The 18565-nt window shown below is 43.8% G+C and overlaps 1 protein-coding gene across 1 annotated transcript in view; it reads right to left on the bottom strand.

The window, feature by feature from the left end:
• The window catches only part of LOC137300026 (angiotensin-converting enzyme-like), a 107191-nt gene that overhangs the window by 63469 nt on the left and 25157 nt on the right, over positions 1 to 18565 (bottom strand). Inside the window, exons 8-11 of the mRNA XM_067969118.1 lie at positions 10397 to 10541; positions 10187 to 10285; positions 7176 to 7298; positions 567 to 778 (exon numbers count right to left, since the gene is read on the bottom strand). Coding sequence (XP_067825219.1) covers positions 567 to 778; positions 7176 to 7298; positions 10187 to 10285; positions 10397 to 10541 — 579 coding nt within the window. The remainder of the gene's footprint in view (positions 1 to 566; positions 779 to 7175; positions 7299 to 10186; positions 10286 to 10396; positions 10542 to 18565) is intronic.

Raw genomic sequence — 18565 nt, 5'->3', positions numbered from 1 at the left:
CTTCTGCCATCCTGGTAATCGCATGAAACAATGATAATGGAGTTGTTGACTAATCATAGCAATCAATCTCTCTCAATTAGTCTACAACAGACCCAGACATAAGGCGAGGAAAGCCGCCAGTGGTGGAGAGCTTTGGAAACCATAGGTCCAAAGCCACCTGTTCCTCCCAAGCATGTCATGTCTCAAATTACTCATATACTGTATCCCAAATTACTCAATACTCCCACTGAGTCTGAGTACAGAGCGATTTAGAGCACTGGCTGAGCAATTGGCTGTACATGTGTATATGCACTGATTACATCACTAGTCACCAATGGAGAGTTGGGAAACAGTAAGTGAATCTGCAGATTTCTTATTATAAATAGTTTTCTTCAAATAAAGCCCAAGACTTCTCAAAAATTGAATGAACCAGAGAGGTAAGACATAGCCAATCAGATCGTTGGACTTGATTAAATCAAGCTGATTGGTTGTTGGTACAGCCTTGAGTCCATGTCTGAGATAAGTGCCCTCTGACCTCCCATCCGTTTCTGCCACCTGCCCCTCACCTCAATTTAACTAGTACTTACCAATGCCATTTGGGTATCCATCAGGGACCGGAGGGCGCCACTCAAAGTCGGACCATCCCAGCTCTTCCTTGTTTTGTGTGTTCTGCTCCTGGAGCCACTGGGTGACGGGTTTGAAATACTCCAGCAAGGCAGAAGCATTCATTGCCCCGCTGCCCGTCACGTTCTGAAGGATGTCCTGCCAGGCTTTAGAGGAGCCAGGACTCAACGCGTTACTGAAAGAGAGACCATGGGCTGGATTTATGCATCATTATACAGGATTGTACAGACTATCGTTATACAGGATTGTACAGATGATCATTATAGAGGATTGTACAGACTATTATACAGGATTGTACAGACTATCATTATACAGGATTGCATAAAGCTGTTATGTAATATTCTATACATAGCAGCAGAGATTCCTGGCTGGTTTGATCCAATGTAATTGCCAGGATCGCAGGCTTTTGGATTTTCAGAGCGTCTATGTGTAGGTTAATACAGAGTTCTACCTCTGTATGTAGGTTTATATAGAATTCTATCTCTGTGTGTATGTTTATATACAGTCCCATCTCTGTGTGTAGGTTTATATAGTGTTTTACCCCTGTGTGTAGGTTTATAAAGAGTTCTACCTCTGTATGTAGGGTTATACAGAATTCGACCTTAGTGCGTTGGTTCATATAGAGTTCCCCGTCTTTGTGCAGATTTATATAGAATTATGTCTCGTGTGTAGATTTATACAAGGTTCTACCTCTGTGAAGGTTTATTTCGAGTTCTGCCTGTGTGTGTAGGTTTATATAGAGTTCTACCTCTGTGAATAGATTTATAAAGGGTTCTACCTCAGTGTTTAGGTTTATATAAATTTCTACCTCTGTGTGTAGGGTTATATAGCGATCTACCTCTGTGGGTGTAGGTTTATACAAAGCTCTACCTCTGTGTGCGTGTTTATGTAGGGTTCTACCTCTGTGTTGGTTTATATCAAGTTGTGCCTCCGTGTGGGATTATGTAGAATTCGACCTCTGAATGGGCTTATATCGAGTTCTAACTCTGTGTGTAGGTTTATATCGAGTTCTAGCTCAGCATAGCTTTATATAGAGTTCTACCTCTGTGTGTCGCTTCATACAGATTTCTAACTTTGTGTGTAGGTTTATACAGAATTCGACCTCTGTGTGTAGGTTTATATAGAGTTCTAGCTCTGTGAATAGGTTTTAAAGTGTTCTACCTCAGTGTTTAGGCTTATATAGATTTCTACCTCTGTACGTGCGTATGGTTATACAGAGTTCTACCTCTGTGTGTGTTTATATAGAGTTCTACCTCTGTGTGTGTTTATATAGAGTTCTACCTCTGTGTGTAGATTTATACAGAGTTCTAATGGTGTGCAGGTTTATATGGATTTCTAACTCTGTACGTAGGGTTATACAGAGTTCTACCTCTGTGTGTATGTTTATATAGAATTCTACCACTGTTTGTTGCTTTACATACAGTTCTACCCTGTACGTAGGGTTATATATGGTTTTACCTCTGTAGGTTTATATCGAGTTCTGACTCTGTGTGTAGGTTTATTTGGAATTCTACCTCTGTGCTTGGTTTTTTTATAGAGTTTTACCTCTGCGTGTAGGTTTATAAAATGTTCTACGTCACTGTGTAGATTTATGCAGAGTTCTCCCTCTGGGTGTAGGTTTATACAGAGTTCGACCTTTGTGCGTTGGTTCATATAGAGTTCTCCATCTTTGTGAAGATTTATATAGAGTTGTGCCTCTGTGTAGGTTTATTTCGAGTTCTGCCTGTGTGTATAGGTTTATACAGAGTTCTACCTCTGCGAATAGGTTTATAAAGTGTTCTACCTCAGTGTTTAGGTTTAAATAGATTTCCATCTCTGTACATAGGGTTATATAGAGTTCTACCTCTGTACGTAGGTTTATCAAGAGTTCTACCTCTGTGCGTAGGTTTTTTATAGAGTTGTACATCTGTATGTGGTTTATATAGTGTTTCACCTCTGTACGTAGGTTTATATAGAATTCTACCTCTGTGTGTTGGTTTGTGCAGAGTTATACCTCTGTGTAGGTTTAGATGGAGTTCTGCCTCTATGTGGGTTTCCATAGAGTTCTATCTCTGTGCTTAGGTTTGTAATAGAGTTCTACCTGTGTGTGTAGTTTTACATAGTGTTACACCTCTGTGTGTAGGGTTATATAGCGATCTACCTCTGTGTGAAGGTTTATGTAGAGTTCTACCTCTGGATCTGGTAATGGGTAACGAAACAGAATTAATTAATGATTAATAGAGTTCTACCTCTGTGTATAGGTTTATACAGAGTTCTACCTCTGCAAATAGATTTATAAAGGGTTCTACCTCAGTGTTTAGGTTTATATAAATTTCTACCTCTGCGTGTAGGGTTATATAGCGATCTACCTCTGTGGGTGTAGGTTTATACAAAGCTCTACCTCTGTGTGGGTTTACGTAGAGTTCGACCTCTGTGTGTAGGTTTATACAGAGTTCTACATCTGTGTATAGGTTCATATATAGAGTTGTACCTCTGTGTGTAGGTTTATGGAGAGTTCTGCCTCTGTTTGTAGGTTTATATAGAATTCTGTCACTGTTTGTAGGTTTACACACAGTTCTACCTCTGTGTGTAGGTTAAAACAGAGTTCAACTGCTGTATGTAGGATTATATGTGGTTCTACCTCTGTGTAGGTTCATATCGAGTTCTGACTGTGTGTAGGTTTGTACAGAGTTCTACCACTGCAGAAAGATTATAAAATGTTCTACCTCAGTGTGCAGATTTATGCAGAGCTCTTCCTCTGGGTGTACGTTTATATAGATGCCGACCTCTGTGTGTAGATTTATACAGAGTTCTACCTGTGTGTAGGTTTATACAGAGTTCTACCTCTCTATATAGGTTTATACCAAGTTCTACTCTGTGTGTAGGTTTGAACAGAGTTCTATCTCTGTGTTTATGTTTACATAGAGTTCTACCTCTGTATGTAATTTTTTGTAGAGTTCTACCTCTGTGTGTAGGTTTATATCGAGTTCTGCCTCCGTGTAGGTTTATACAGATTTCTACTTGTGTGTGTAAGTTATTCAGCGTTCTGCCTATGTGTGTAGATTGATATAGTGTTCTAAATCTGTGTAGGTTTATATAGAGTTCTATCTGTGTATAAGTTTATATAGATTTCTACCTCTCAGTAATTTATATTGAGTTCTGCCTCTGTGTGTTTGTTTATATAGAGTTCTACCTGTGTGTGGGTTGATATGGAGTTCTACCTGTGTGTAGGTTGATATGGAGTTCCACCTGTGCGTAGGTTGATATGGAGTTCTACCTGTGCGTAGGTTGATATGGAGTTCTACCTGTGCGTAGGTTGATATGGAGTTCTACCTGTGCGTAGGTTGATATGGAGTTCTACCTGTGCGTAGGTTGATATGGAGTTCTACCTGTGCGTAGGTTGATATGGAGTTCTACCTGTGTGTAGGTTGATATGGAGTTCTACCTGTGTGTGGGTTGATATGGAGTTCCACCTGTGCGTAGGTTGATATGGAGTTCTACCTGTGCGTAGGTTGATATGGAGTTCTACCTGTGCGTAGGTTGATATGGAGTTCTACCTGTGTGTGGGTTGATATGGAGTTCTACCTGTGCGTAGGTTGATATGGAGTTCTACCTGTGCGTAGGTTGATATGGAGTTCTACCTGTGCGTAGGTTGATATGGAGTTCTACCTGTGTGTGGGTTGATATGGAGTTCTACCTGTGTGTGGGTTGATATGGAGTTCTACCTGTGCGTAGGTTGATATGGAGTTCTACCTGTGCGTAGGTTGATATGGAGTTCTACCTGTGTGTGGGTTGATATGGAGTTCTACCTGTGCGTAGGTTGATATGGAGTTCTACCTGTGCGTAGGTTGATATGGAGTTCTACCTGTGCGTAGGTTGATATGGAGTTCTACCTGTGCGTAGGTTGATATGGAGTTCTACCTGTGCGTAGGTTGATATGGAGTTCTACCTGTGTGTGGGTTGATATGGAGTTCTACCTGTGTGTGTGTTGATATGGAGTTCTACCTGTGCGTAGGTTGATATGGAGTTCTACCTGTGCGTAGGTTGATATGGAGTTCTACCTGTGCGTGGGTTGATATGGAGTTCTACCTGTGTGTGGGTTGATATGGAGTTCTACCTGTGTGTGGGTTGATATGGAGTTCTACCTGTGCGTAGGTTGATATGGAGTTCTACCTGTGTGTGGGTTGATATGGAGTTCTACCTGTGTGTGGGTTGATATGGAGTTCTACCTGTGCGTAGGTTGATATGGAGTTCTACCTGTGTGTGGGTTGATATGGAGTTCTACCTGTGCGTAGGTTGATATGGAGTTCTACCTGTGTGTGGGTTGATATGGAGTTCTACCTGTGTGTGGGTTGATATGGAGTTCTACCTGTGTGTAGGTTGATATGGAGTTCTACCTGTGTGTGTGTTGATATGGAGTTCTACCTGTGTGTAGGTTGATATGGAGTTCTACCTGTGTGTAGGTTGATATGGAGTTCTACCTGTGTGTGGGTTGATATGGAGTTCTACCTGTGTGTAGGTTGTAAACAATTTTACAACACCAAGTTATAGTCCAGCAATTTTATTTTAAATTCACAAGCTTTCGGAGACTTCCTCCTTCCTCAGGTAAATGTTTCAGGAGCTCCTTGAAGCCTACGCATTTATACATATAAAACAATACATGGTGTTTACAGACTGCCCCTGCAACTGCCCGTTGCCAAGGCAATCACCGTAGGTTGATATGGAGTTCTACCTGTGTGTAGGTTGATATGGAGTTCTACCTGTGTGTGGGTTGATATGGAGTTCTACCTGTGTGTAGGTTGATATGGAGTTCTACCTGTGTGTGGGTTGATATGGAGTTCTACCTGTGTGTGGGTTGATATGGAGTTCTACCTGTGTGTGGGTTGATATGGAGTTCTACCTGTGTGTAGGTTGATATGGAGTTCTACCTGTGTGTAGGTTGATATGGAGTTCTACCTGTGTGTGGGTTGATATGGAGTTCTACCTGTGTGTGGGTTGATATGGAGTTCTACCTGTGTGTAGGTTGATATGGAGTTCTACCTGTGTGTGGGTTGATATGGAGTTCTACCTGTGTGTGGGTTGATATGGAGTTCTACCTGTGTGTAGGTTGATATGGAGTTCTACCTGTGTGTGGGTTGATATGGAGTTCTACCTGTGTGTAGGTTGATATGGAGTTCTACCTGTGTGTGGGTTGATATGGAGTTCTACCTGTGTGTAGGTTGATATGGAGTTCTACCTGTGTGTAGGTTGATATGGAGTTCTGCCTCTGTGTGTTTGTTTATATAGAGTTCTACCTGTGTGTGGGTTGATATGGAGTTCTACCTGTGTGTGGGTTGATATGGAGTTCTACCTGTGTGTATGTTGATATGGAGTTCTACCTGTGTGTAGGTTGATATGGAGTTCTACCTGTGTGTATGTTGATATGGAGTTCTACCTGTGTGTAGGTTGATATGGAGTTCTACCTGTGTGTAGGTTGATATGGAGTTCTACCTGTGCGTAGGTTGATATGGAGTTCTACCTGTGTGTAGGTTGATATGGAGTTCTACCTGTGTGTAGGTTGATATGGAGTTCTACCTGTGTGTGGGTTGATATGGAGTTCTACCTGTGTGTAGGTTGATATGGAGTTCTACCTGTGCGTAGGTTGATATGGAGTTCTACCTGTGTGTATGTTGATATGGAGTTCTACCTGTGTGTAGGTTGATATGGAGTTCTACCTGTGTGTAGGTTGATATGGAGTTCTACCTGTGTGTATGTTGATATGGAGTTCTACCTGTGCGTGGGTTGATATGGAGTTCTACCTGTGTGTATGTTGATATGGAGTTCTACCTGTGTGTGGGTTGATATGGAGTTCTACCTGTGTGTAGGTTGATATGGAGTTCTACCTCTATGGCCCGGTCCAGAACCATGCCTGTTCTCCATTCCACTCGCGTACTTGCCGATTTTTTTTCCCAGAAGCACATTGGGGTGCAGTGCTGGCATTATTGGCCGACATTCTGTGGGGGACTTTGCAATTCTGGGCTTGGGTTGACGGACCGACTGATCGCTTGGTTCTCGGTGCGGTCTTCAACTGACCCGACATGATAATACAAAATCGGTTTATTCAACAAAAAAAAATTTCAGCTCTGCAGAAAGCTGCAAGGGGTCTGGCACCTGAATGTCGGGCAGGAGCAGCCTGTCAAGGACTGCGGGCTGACCGCCATCTTGGTTAAAGTGGTGAGGACCTTGATGCTTCAGCAGGAAGTGGTGGCTAAAGGTTGAAATAGAAAAGCGAGGTCCTATAACAGAGAGGCAGTCACCCTCGCTCAAAATTTAATATTTTCTCAGTGGGCCTTCCTGTGCTTCTCAATCAGACAGGTGCATTATGGGAAGGCCCTTAATTTGAAGGTGATTTGGGGCCTTAATGAAATTTGTGCACAGTGTATGCGGCCACATTTGGCCACATCAAAGACCTCAGGCTTCAGGCCTCCACTCCTCATATTACAAGATGCTCCCCTCCCATTGCATTATCAGCTCCTGCGGTTCCTTGCTCCTTCGTGAGGGCTCATCATTTCCCCATCATTTATTCCTGGCAGGGATGATATCTCAGAACCTACCTGAGTACTTTACCAGCTGCAACTGATTTGTAGATGTCACATTTATGCAGAGGTCCTGTATGTCCTGCAGCTTCGCACAGGGCTTTGTGGAACTGGAACTGCAGAACAAAACTCACAAAGTACCTGTAAAAATGAGAGGACATTGGTTTCTTCGGAACATAGGAAAAGGAGGAGGCCATTCAGTCCCTCGATCCTATTCCACCATTCAATTAGATCATGGCTGATCTGTACCTCAACTCCATTTCCCCGCCTTTACTCCATATCCTGTGACGCCCTTACTTAACAAAAATCTCAATCTTGAATTTTTCAATTGTTCCCCCAACAGCCACAGCCTTTTGGGGGAGAGAGTTCCAGATTTCCACTACCCTTTGTGTGAAAAAATGCTTCCTGATTTCACTCCTAAATAGCCTAGCTCTAATTTTAAGGTTATGCCCCTTGTTCTGGATTCTCCCACCAGAGAGAATAGTTTTTCTGTATCTACCTTATTGAATCCTTTTATCGTTTTAAACACCTCAGTTAATTCACCCCTCAACCTTCTAAACTCAGGGGAATACAAACCAAGTTCATGCAACCTGTCCTCATCATTCAATCCTTTAAGACCTGGTATCCTCCTGGTGAATTTGTGCTGTACCCCCTCCAAGGCCAATAGATCCTTCTGACAGTTTGGTGCAAAAACTGAACAATTGACGTTCGGCTAAGTGTCTGATGATTCATAGACCCACTTCATAAATTTATAGAATTATACAGCACAGAAGGAGGCCATTCAGCCCATCGTGCCTGTGCCGGCTCTTTGAAAGAGCTATCCAATTAGTCCCACTCCCCTGCTTTTTCCCCGTAGCTCTGCAAATTTTTCCATTTCAAGTATTTATCCAATTCCCTTTTGAAAGTTACTATTGATTCTGCTTCCACCGCCCTTTCAGGCAGCGCATTCCAGATCATAACAACTCGCTGTGTAAAAAAAATTCTCCTCATGTCCCCTTTGGTTCTTTTGCCAATTTCCTTAGATCTGTGTCCTCTGGTCACCGACCCTCCTGCCAGTGGAAATAGTATCTCCCCCTGTATTCTGTCAAAATCCCTCATAATATTTGACACCTCTAATTAAATCTCTCCTTAACCTTCTCTGCTTTAGGGAGAACAATCCCAGATTCTCTAGTCTCTCCACATAACTGAGATGTTCCTTTGCTCCTGTCTCCCCAATTTTCTCAACTCATCTCCTGAAGGTGTTGATTCATGCTGGGGATCAGTTCTATGTGCAATGCCTGCCCTCCATTACCTCATATAAGGGGCGAATATTTCTTGTTTGGGCCTGGACATTGAGCGTTTGGGGGCTATTCCCTTGGGGAGGGCATCACAGATTCTATGGGAGTCATTTTAACCCTCAAGAACGGGTGGGTTGGGAACGAATGGGCAGTAAAAATAGTTAGATTTTGGAGTGGGACCGCATTCCGGCTCCAACACGCCCACCCAGGCGTGTTAGGATGCGTGCGCGCGCAACAGAAACCCGGAAGTCCCGTCCCCACTTAAAACCGACGGGCCGCTCCTTAAAGGGGCAATGTACCCCACTGCGATCGTTGAGGCACTTAATATTTTGTGTATTACAAATGTAATTTAACCGTACCTGTTCGGGTTTCCCATTGCTTCTGATTCACCTCTGGTAAAAGCAGGCGGGAAGGGCCACGTCTATGAGGTGAGTGCCTTTATTGCACTGCTTGTGGGCCTGGAGGAGCAGGAGTGCTTCATCCAGGCTCCACAAGTCCATCTGGCCGATGGGAACCCTGCGATCGGCCGACCCCCCCCCAACCTCACAATGGTGGGCAGCCCCGATGGTGGACCTCCCCAATCTCCTCCAAGGCCCACTCGATGTCGTCCACATCCCCTCGCCTCCCCCATCCCTCTGATTTCTTACCTTGTCTCATCCTTTGCCATTCTTCCCTTTGCTCCTCACTGCTACTTTCTTTAATTTGACACAATAACCTGCCTCACACGTCTCTTCTGAGTCTCCCTTTATTATTTTTTGCTTGTCTCCTCTCTATTTCTGCTGGTTTTCTTCACTCTCTCCCACAGTAAAACATTCCTCCAATCCCCACATCCTTTCATTGCCTGTACTTTCTCCTATCCTTCTCGAAAATGATTCCACAATTTATAATTTATCCATGAATTACCTTTAATTCCAGCCACCAGTTTTTAACATCTGAAGTATTTCCAATAAAGATCGATTCACTGGGGAAGCCCCAACAAGTATTGGACTGTTTGATGCCAAAAGCTCTGGAACTTCAGGCCTCTGAGCTAACCATTTGTTTCAGATTTGTCACACACAGCGACAGTGAAACAAGCTTTAATATTAGTGTTAAAGCTGCTCAGATATTAGCAATAATGTTATTACTGTAATATAATAATTAAATATTAAAAAAAATCACACATTGACTTCCCCAGTCTTTTCTTTCCTCTCTGGTTTTTTCTTTAAGTTTGCTGTTTAAACTTTAGTCTTGTTATTTCAAAATGATATACTCTATTTTAACTTTTCTGGTTTTTTTGAATCATTTAAAAATGATTTATGGCCCACAATCTCTCTCTCTCCCGCAGTTCCTTTCCCACCTGACAGGCAGCCACCAGCCCGTCAACCTGGCTGCCTGGAGCGTGGGATACTTATCTTCAATTGAGTTGCAATCGCAGATTGCGATGCACTCAATTCGCTTCCAGGTTTTCCGCACAAATATCTACCCACCCGCTCAATTCCTGGCTCCACGTTAAAATCATGCCCTATGATTCTATGGTGACGCTGGTCGAGAGAGGATGGTTGTTCCAGGCAGCGAAGGTGGGATTGAATGGGGGTGAATTTCCACAGGGATTCTCTGGCTCATTCGTCGTAACTTTAGAGGAAGAGTCGCGGAAAAAATAACGAAAATGAGCGGGAGAACGCCTGTAGAAGTTGACCCCCTACGTGACTGGTACACGTGATTTTACGACCTGAGGAGCTGTCGCTGAAATTCTATTCCTTTGGACAACTTTACCTGATGTAAGGTGTGTTTGCCGGGATGTGGTACTTGGCACCAGGGTCAAAGTTCGTTTCATTTCTAGGAACTGGCGGGCAGATCCCTTGGTACTTTGTCCTGGAAGACACAAGAGCAGACACAACTAAATCCTGATGCAAACCCAACCGTGAGCTCCAATTCAGTTCAACTTCTCGTCCTGGACCACTCGGTGCCCAGTTGTTGCATTACCTCAGATACCACCATTCATAGTTATAGTGATCTGGAGAAATCCGCCCACTGAACACTCCCCAGCGCCACTGATCAATCAGATATCCAAACGGGAGGAAGGCAATTTTTTCCAAGGCCATCTTCAGGAGGTAGTTAATGTCGGTTTCTGTTAGAAAAAAAAGTGATTGGATTGAGTATGATGGAAGCTGAGAGCAAATATGTTGGCAAATTTCTGACAAGTGCAAAAACAATAGGGCAGTAATAGTAGGGGATCTCAACTACCCTGATATTAACTGGGGTAGAATCAGTGGAAAAGGTATAGAGGGTGCAGAATTCTTAAAATGCAGTCAGGAGAACTTTTTTAGCCAGTACGTAGCAAGCCCAACAAGAGACGGGGCAGTTCTGGACTTTGTTTTAGGAAATGAAGCTGGGCAGGTGGAAGGAGTATCAGTGGGGGAGCATTTTGCTGGTAGTGATCATAATTCAGTTAAATTTAGCATAGTTATGGAAAAGGACAAAGATAGAACAGAAGTAAAAGTTCTCAATTGGGGAAAGGCAAATTTTACTAAGCCGAGAAGTGATTTAGCAAAAGTGGACTGGAAACAGCTACTTGAAGGTAAATCAGTGTCAGAGCAGTGGGAGGCATTCAAGGGGGGAGATAGTGAGGATTCAGAGCAAATATGTTCCCACAAAGAAAAAGGGAGGGACTGCCAAATCCAGAGTCCCCTGGATGACAAGGAGCATACAGGGTGAGATAAGGCAAAAAAGGGAAGCTTATGTCAGACACCGAGAGCTCAATACTGCAGAAAGCCTAGAGGAGTCATAGAGTCATAGAGTCATACAGCACGGATAGAGGCCCTTCGGCCCATCGTGTCCGCGCCGGCCATCAGCCCTGTCTACTCTAATCCCATATTCCAGCATTTGGTCCATAGCCTTGTATGCTATGGCATTTCAAGTGCTCATCCAAATGCTTCTTGAATGTTGTGAGGGTTCCTGCCTCCACAACCCTTTCAGGCAGTGAGTTCCAGACTCCAACCACCCTCTGGGTGAAAAAGTTCTTTCTCAAATCCCCTCTAAACCTCCCGCCTTTTACCTTGAATCTATGTCCCCTTGTTATAGAACCCTCAACGAAGGGAAAAAGCTCCTTAGTATCCATCCTATCTATAGAAAGTGCAGGGGGGAAATTAAAAAGGAAATTAGGAAAGCAAAGAGAGGGCATGAAAAATATTGGCAAGTAAAATCAAGGAAAACCCAAAGATGTTTTATAAATATATAATGAGCAAGAGGATAATTAAGGAAAGAGTAGGGCCTATTAGAGACCAAAAAGGTAAACTATGCATGGAGGTGGAAGATGTGGGTATGGTTCTTAATGAATACTTTGCATCTGTCTTCACAAAAGAGGGGGACGATGCAGAGATTGTAGTTAAGGAGGAGGAGTGTGAAATATTGGATGGGAGGAAATATTAAGGGATTTAGCATCTTTGAAAGTAGATAAATTGCCAGGCCCGGATGAAATGTATCCCAGGCTGTTAAGAGAAGCAAGGGAGGAAATAGCAGAGGCTCTGACCATCATTTTCCAATCCTCCCTGGCTACAGGCGTGGTGCCGGAGGATTGGAGGACTGCTAATGTACTGTTGTGTAAAAAGGGAGAAAAGGATAGACCGAGTAATTACTGGCCAGTCAGCCTAACCTTGGTGGTGGGCAAATTATTGGAAACAATTCTGAGGGACAGTGTTAATCATCATTTAGAAAGGCACAGATTAATCAAGGACAGTCAGCATGGATTTGTTAAGGGACGGTCATGCCTTACTAACTTGATTGAATTTTTTGAGGAGGTAACAAGGAGGGACGATGGGGGTAACGCATTTGATGTAGCGTACATGGATTTTAGCAAAGCTTTGACAAGGTCCCACATGGCAGACTGATCTGAAAAGTAAAAGCCCGTGGGATCCAAGGGAAAGCCAGAGGTCGTGGTTCATATCGTTACCAACAACATGGATAGAAAGTGGGACGAGGTCCTGCAGGAAGATTTTAAGGAGTTAGAAAAGAGATTAACAAGCAGGACCTCAAAGGTAGTATCATAGAATCGTGGAATAGAATCATAGAAAGGTTACCAATTTGTTGGACTATAACCTGGTGTTGTAAGATTCCTTACATTTGTCCACCCCAGTCCATCACCGGCATCTCCACATCATAGAAAGGTTACAGCAGGGAAGGAGGCCATTCGGCCCGTCAAGTCCACGCCGGCTCTATGCACGAGCAATCCAGCTAGTCCCGCTCCCCCACCCTATCCCGTAGCCCTGCACATTTTTTTGTTTCAGTTATCCAGTTCCCTTTAGAACATAAGAAATAGGAGCAGGAGTAGGCCAATCGGCCCCTCGAGCCTGCTCCGCCATGATTGAATCTGCCTCCACCACCCCCTCGGGCAGTGCATTCCAGATCCTAATCATTTGCTGTGTAAAAAATGTTTTCCTCATGTAACCTTTGGGTCTTTTGCCAATCACCTTAATCACCTTATGCCCTCTGGTTCTTGACCATTCCACCAATGGGAACAGTTTCTCTCTATCTACTCTGTCTAGACCCTTCATGATTTTGAATACCTCGATCAAATCTCCTCTCAACCATTTCTATTCCAAGGAGAACAACCCCAGCTTCTCCAGTCTATCCACGTAATTTAAGTCCCTCATCCCTGGAATCATTCCAGTAAATCTCTTCTGCTCCCTTTCTAAGGCCTTCACATCCTTCCTAAAGTGCGGTGCCCAGAACTGGACACAATACTCCAGTTGTGGCCAAACCAGTGTTGTATAAAGGTTCATCATGACTTCCTTGCTTTTGTACTCTATGCCTCTATTAATAAAGCCCAGGACCCCGAATGCTTTTTTAACCACTTTCTCAACCTGCCCTGCCACCTTCTACGATTTGTGCACATATACCCCCAGATCTCTCTGTTCCTGTACCCTTTTTAGAATTGTACCCTCTAGTTTATATTGCCTCTCCTCGTTCTTCCTACCGAAATGTATCACTTCACATTTTTCTGTGTTAAATTTCATTTGCCACGTGTCTGCCCATGCCACCAGCCTGTCTATATCCTCTTGAAGTCCATCACTATCCTCCTCACTGTTCACCATCCTTCCAAGTTTTGTGTCATCTGCAAATTTTGAAATTGTAACCTGTACTCCCAAGTCCAAGTCATTAATATAAATGAAAAAAAACATTGGTCCCAGCACCGACCCCTGGGGAACACCACTATACACCTCCCTCCAGTCCAAAAAACAACCATTCATCACTACTCTCTGTTTCCTGTCATTTAGCCAATTCTGTATCCATGTTGCTTTGCCCCCTTTATTCCATGGGCTTCAATCTTAATAGCAAGCCTACCATGTGGCACTTTATCAAATGCTTTTTGAAAATCCATATACACCACATCAACTGCATTGCCCTCATCGACCCTCTCTATTACCTCATCAAATAACTCTATCAAATTGGTTAAACACGATTTGCCTTTAACAAATCCATGCTGGCTTTCCCTAATCGATCCACACTCGTCCAGGTGACTGTAAATTCTGTCCCTGATTATCGTTACCAAAAGTTTCCCCACCACTGAGGTTAAACTGACTGGCCTATAGTTGCTGGGTTTATCCTTACAGCCTTTTTTGAACAAGGGTGTAACATTTGCAATTCTCCAGTCCTCTGTCACCACCCCGGTATCTACGGATGTTTGGAAGATTATGGCCAGTACCTCTGCAATTTTCACCCTTACTTCCCTCAGCAAGCTCGGGTGCATCCCATCCGGCCCAGGTGAATTATCTACTTTAAGTACAGCTAGCCTTTCATGTACCTCTTCTTTATCAATTTTTAGCCCATCCAATATCTCAACTATATCTTCCTTTACTGAGACTCTAGCAGTATCTTCTTCCTTGGTAAAGACCGATGCAAAGTATTCATTTAGTACCTCAGCCATGCCCACTGCCTCCATGAGCAGATCTCCTTTATGGTCCCTAATTGGCCCCATCCCTCCTCTTACTACCCGTTTATTGTTAACATGTCTGTAGAAGGAACCATTAGTGCCAACTTAATTGAGTTTTTTGATGCGGTAACAGAGAGAGTAGATGAGGGCAATGCAGTGATGGACTTTCAAAAGGAGTTTGATAAAGTGCCACATAATAGGCTTGTCATCAAGATTGAAGCCCATGGAACAAAAGGGGCAGTAGTAGCATGGATACAGAATTGGCTAAGTAATAGGAAGGAGAGGGCAGTGGTGAACGGTTGTTTTTTGGACTGGAGGGAGGTGTACAGTGGTGTTCCACAGGGGTCAGTACTGGGGCCACTGCTTTTCTTGATATATATTAATGACTTGGACTTGGGTGTACAAGGCACAATTTCCAAGTTTGCAGATGACACAAAACTTGGAAGTGTAGTGAACAGTGAGGTGGACAGTGATAGACTTCAAGAGGATATAGACAGGCTGGTGGCATGGGCGGACACGTGGCAGATGAAATTTAACCCAGAAAAATGTGAGGTCATACATTTCGGTAGAAAGAATGAGGAGAGGCAATATAAACTAAAGGGCACAATTCTAAAAGGGGTACAGGAACAGAGAGATCTGGGGGTGTATGTACACAAATTGTTGAAGGTGGGAGGGCAGGTTGAGAAAGCGGTTAAAAAAGCATACAGGATCCTGGGCTTTATAAATAGAGGCATAGAGTACAAAAGCAAGGAAGTCATGGTGAACCTTTATAAAACACTGGTTCGACCACAACTGGAGTATTGTGTCCAGTTCTGGGCACAACACTCTAGGAAAGATGTGAAGGCCTTAAAAAGGCTGCAGAAGAGATTTACTAGAATGAGGTACTTAAATTACATGAATAGACTGGAGAAGCTGGGGTTGTTCTCCTTGGAACAGAGACGGTTGCAAGGAGATTTGGTAGAAGTATTCAAAATCATGAAGGGTCTAGACAGAGTAGATAGAGAGAAACTGTTGCCATTGGCAGAAGGGTCAAGAACCAGAGGATATAGATTTAAGGTGACATGAGGAAAATCTTTTTTACACAGTGAGTAGTTAGGATCTGGAATGCACTGCCCGAGGGGGTGGTGGAGGCAGATTCAATCATGCCCTTCAAAAGGGAACTGGATAAGTACTTGAAAGGAAAAAATATGTAGGGCTATGGGGATAGGGCGGGGCAGTGGGACTAGTTGGATTGCTGTTGCATAGACTCAATGGGCCGAATGGCCTCCATGGACTCAATGGGCCGAATGGCCTCCTTCCGTGCTGTAACCTTTCTATGATTCTATGATTCTAAATGGCAAGTTGGATCCAAAATTGGCTCAGTGGCAGTGAATGGATAAGGGTCGATGGGTGTTTTTGTGACTGGAAGGCTGTTTCCAGTGGGGTTCCACAGGATTCAGTACTAGGTCCCTTTGCTTTTTGTGATATATATTAATGATTTATACCTAAATATAGGGGCATGATTAGGAAGTTTGCAAATGATACAAAATTGGCCGTGTGGTTGAAATTGAGGGGGAAAGCTGTAGACTGCAGGAAGATATCAATGGACTGGACAGGTGGGCAGAAAAGTGGCAAATGGAGTTCAATCCAGAGAAGTGTGAGGTAATGCATTTGGGGAGAGCAAACAAGGCAAGGGAGTACACAATAAATGGGAGGTGTAAAGGAACAGAGGGATCTTGGAGTGCATGTCCACAGATCACTGAATGTAGCAGGACAGGTAGACAAGGTGGTTAAAAAGGCATTTGGGATATTTTCCTTTATTAGCCAAGGCACAGAATATAAGAGCAGGGAGGTTATGCTAGAACTGTATAAAACATTGGTTAGGTGATAGCTTGAGTACTGCGTACAGTTCTGGTCACCACATTACAGGAAAGATGTGATTGCACTAGAGAGGGTGTTACCAGGGCTGTAGAAATTTAGCTAAGAGGAAAGATTGGATAGGCTGGGGTTGTTTTCATTGGAACAGAGATGGCTGAGGGGAGATTTAATTGAGGTGTATAAAATTATGATGGGACTAGATAGAGTGGATAGGAAGGATCTATTTCCCTTAGCAGAGAGGTCAATAACCAGGGGGCATAGATTTAAAGTAATTGGTAGAAGGATTAGAGGGGAGCTGAGGAGAAATCTTTTCACCCAGAGGGTGGTGGGGGTCTAGAATGCACTGTCTGAGAGGGCGGTGGAGGCAGAAACCCTCAACTCATTTTAAAAAGTACTTGGATGTGCACTTGAAGTGCCATAACCTACAGGACTACCGACCAAGTGCTGGAAAGTGGGATTAAGCTGGATAGCTCTTTTTCGGCCAGCACGGACATGATGGGCCAAATGACCTCTTTCTGTGCCATAACTTTCTATGATTCTATGATGATGTCCCCTTTCTAAGGTTTTTTCTCCCCCCCCCCCTCCCAATTTTCTTTCCTACCCTGTTCTCCTCTCCTAAAGGCGCTGTCTCTCACTGGATTATTATCCAACAGGCACCACCAGCTCTCCAGCACTTCTCCCAAATGGCCATTTACCATATTGGGCTCCACGCTATAGGAAGGATATTAAGGCTTTAGAGTGGGCACAACACAGCTTCACTGGGAGGCTGCCTGGTGTGGGGGAAGTCTAAATACAAAGGAAGACTTGAAAAATTGGGTCTTTTTTAATCAGAACAACATAGGTTATGGGACAATATAATATAATTGCTTAAAAGTATGAAAGGATTGGGCAGGGTAGACAGAAGCAAACTGTTTCCAGTAGCTGAGGGGTCAGGAAAGAGGAGTCATAGATACAAGATTAATTGTAAGAGATTTAGTACAGAGGTCAGGAGAAACTTCTTCACACAGAGAGTTGTGAGGCAGTGGAATTGACTTCCAGGGTTAGTGGTTGAGGCAGAAACTGTGTCAACATTCAAGACTGGATTGGATAGGTGGAAGAAGGAAGAGGGGTTGAAGGGATGTTGGAACAGGGTGGGTAAATGTGATTAGAACCATTTGCTCATGTGGTACGTAAACACCGACATGGACTGAACTGGTTGGGCCGAATGGCCTGTTTCTGTGCTGCAACTTCCGTGTATTTCTGTGTCTGTGTCAGTCATGGTATCTGACCATGACTGATCCTGTCTTTACCCAGTGTCCAGCAGTGGTCATAGGGTACAGACCCTAGATGAAGTGAGGAGGGAGGAGGCTCTTGTGGAGCATAAACACCGGCATGGACCTGTTGGGCCGAATGGCCTGTTTCTGTGCTGTAAATTCTACATAATTCGATGTAATTCCATCCCTGGTCTGTGCTGAGTTAGCAGACTTCAGCTGGGTAGAAGTGATACAGCTGCCCTCTGTGCACTTGGGGTAGAGAGGGAAACATCAGCCAGGGTTCTGGCCCCGATCACTATTCATCCACCCCTTTTAGGAGAATGTATGTTTACGGAAACAACATGGGTTGGCTGAGTCGCAATAGCCAGTAAACACACACTCACTGCCAATACACCACGAAGAGTGGTCACTTGGTCAGCTGAAGGAGTGCAACCATGAAACTCGCCCCCAGCAAGATTCAACACTTCCAGGAGAGAAGACATGAAAACTGGGGGAGAGAAAAATCAAGAAATAGTGATTAGCAAACACCAAGTTTGGGTTTTAAAAGCCTGCTGATTGGAAGAGAGGGGGAAGAATGAGGGAATTGAACATTTCCATAGTTTTGAAGTCCTGGGAAAGAAGCAGAAGAGTTTGTGATGAGTCTTGATCACAACACTGTCCATCAAACACTCCCAGGGCAGGTACAGCACGGGTTAGATACAGAATAAACCTCCCTCTATTGTGCCCCATCAAACACTCCCAGGACAGGTATAGCACAGGCTAGATATAGAGTAAAACTTCCTCTACAGTGTCCTAAAAGCATGCCCAGGACAGATACAGCATGGGTTAGATACAGAGTAAAGCTCCCTCTACACTGTCCCATCAAACACTCCCAGGGCAGGTACAGCACGGGTTAGATACAGAATAAACCTCCCTCTATTGTGCCCCATCAAACACTCCCAGGGCAGGTACAGAACGGTTTAGATACAGAGTAAAGCTCCCTCTACACTGTCCCATCAAACACTCCCAGAGGTTTACATTATTAGGGAGGTGGAAGTAGATGGTGATTGTGATGGAGAGGGCTGCGGTTCTGACCTTTTAATCGCATATTATCAACAGCCTTCTGAAAATCAA

This window comes from Heptranchias perlo, chromosome 30 (assembly GCF_035084215.1).
Source record: "Heptranchias perlo isolate sHepPer1 chromosome 30, sHepPer1.hap1, whole genome shotgun sequence".
NCBI classification, from domain to species: domain Eukaryota; kingdom Metazoa; phylum Chordata; class Chondrichthyes; order Hexanchiformes; family Hexanchidae; genus Heptranchias; species Heptranchias perlo.
This window is presented reverse-complemented; position numbering and strand designations above follow the sequence as displayed.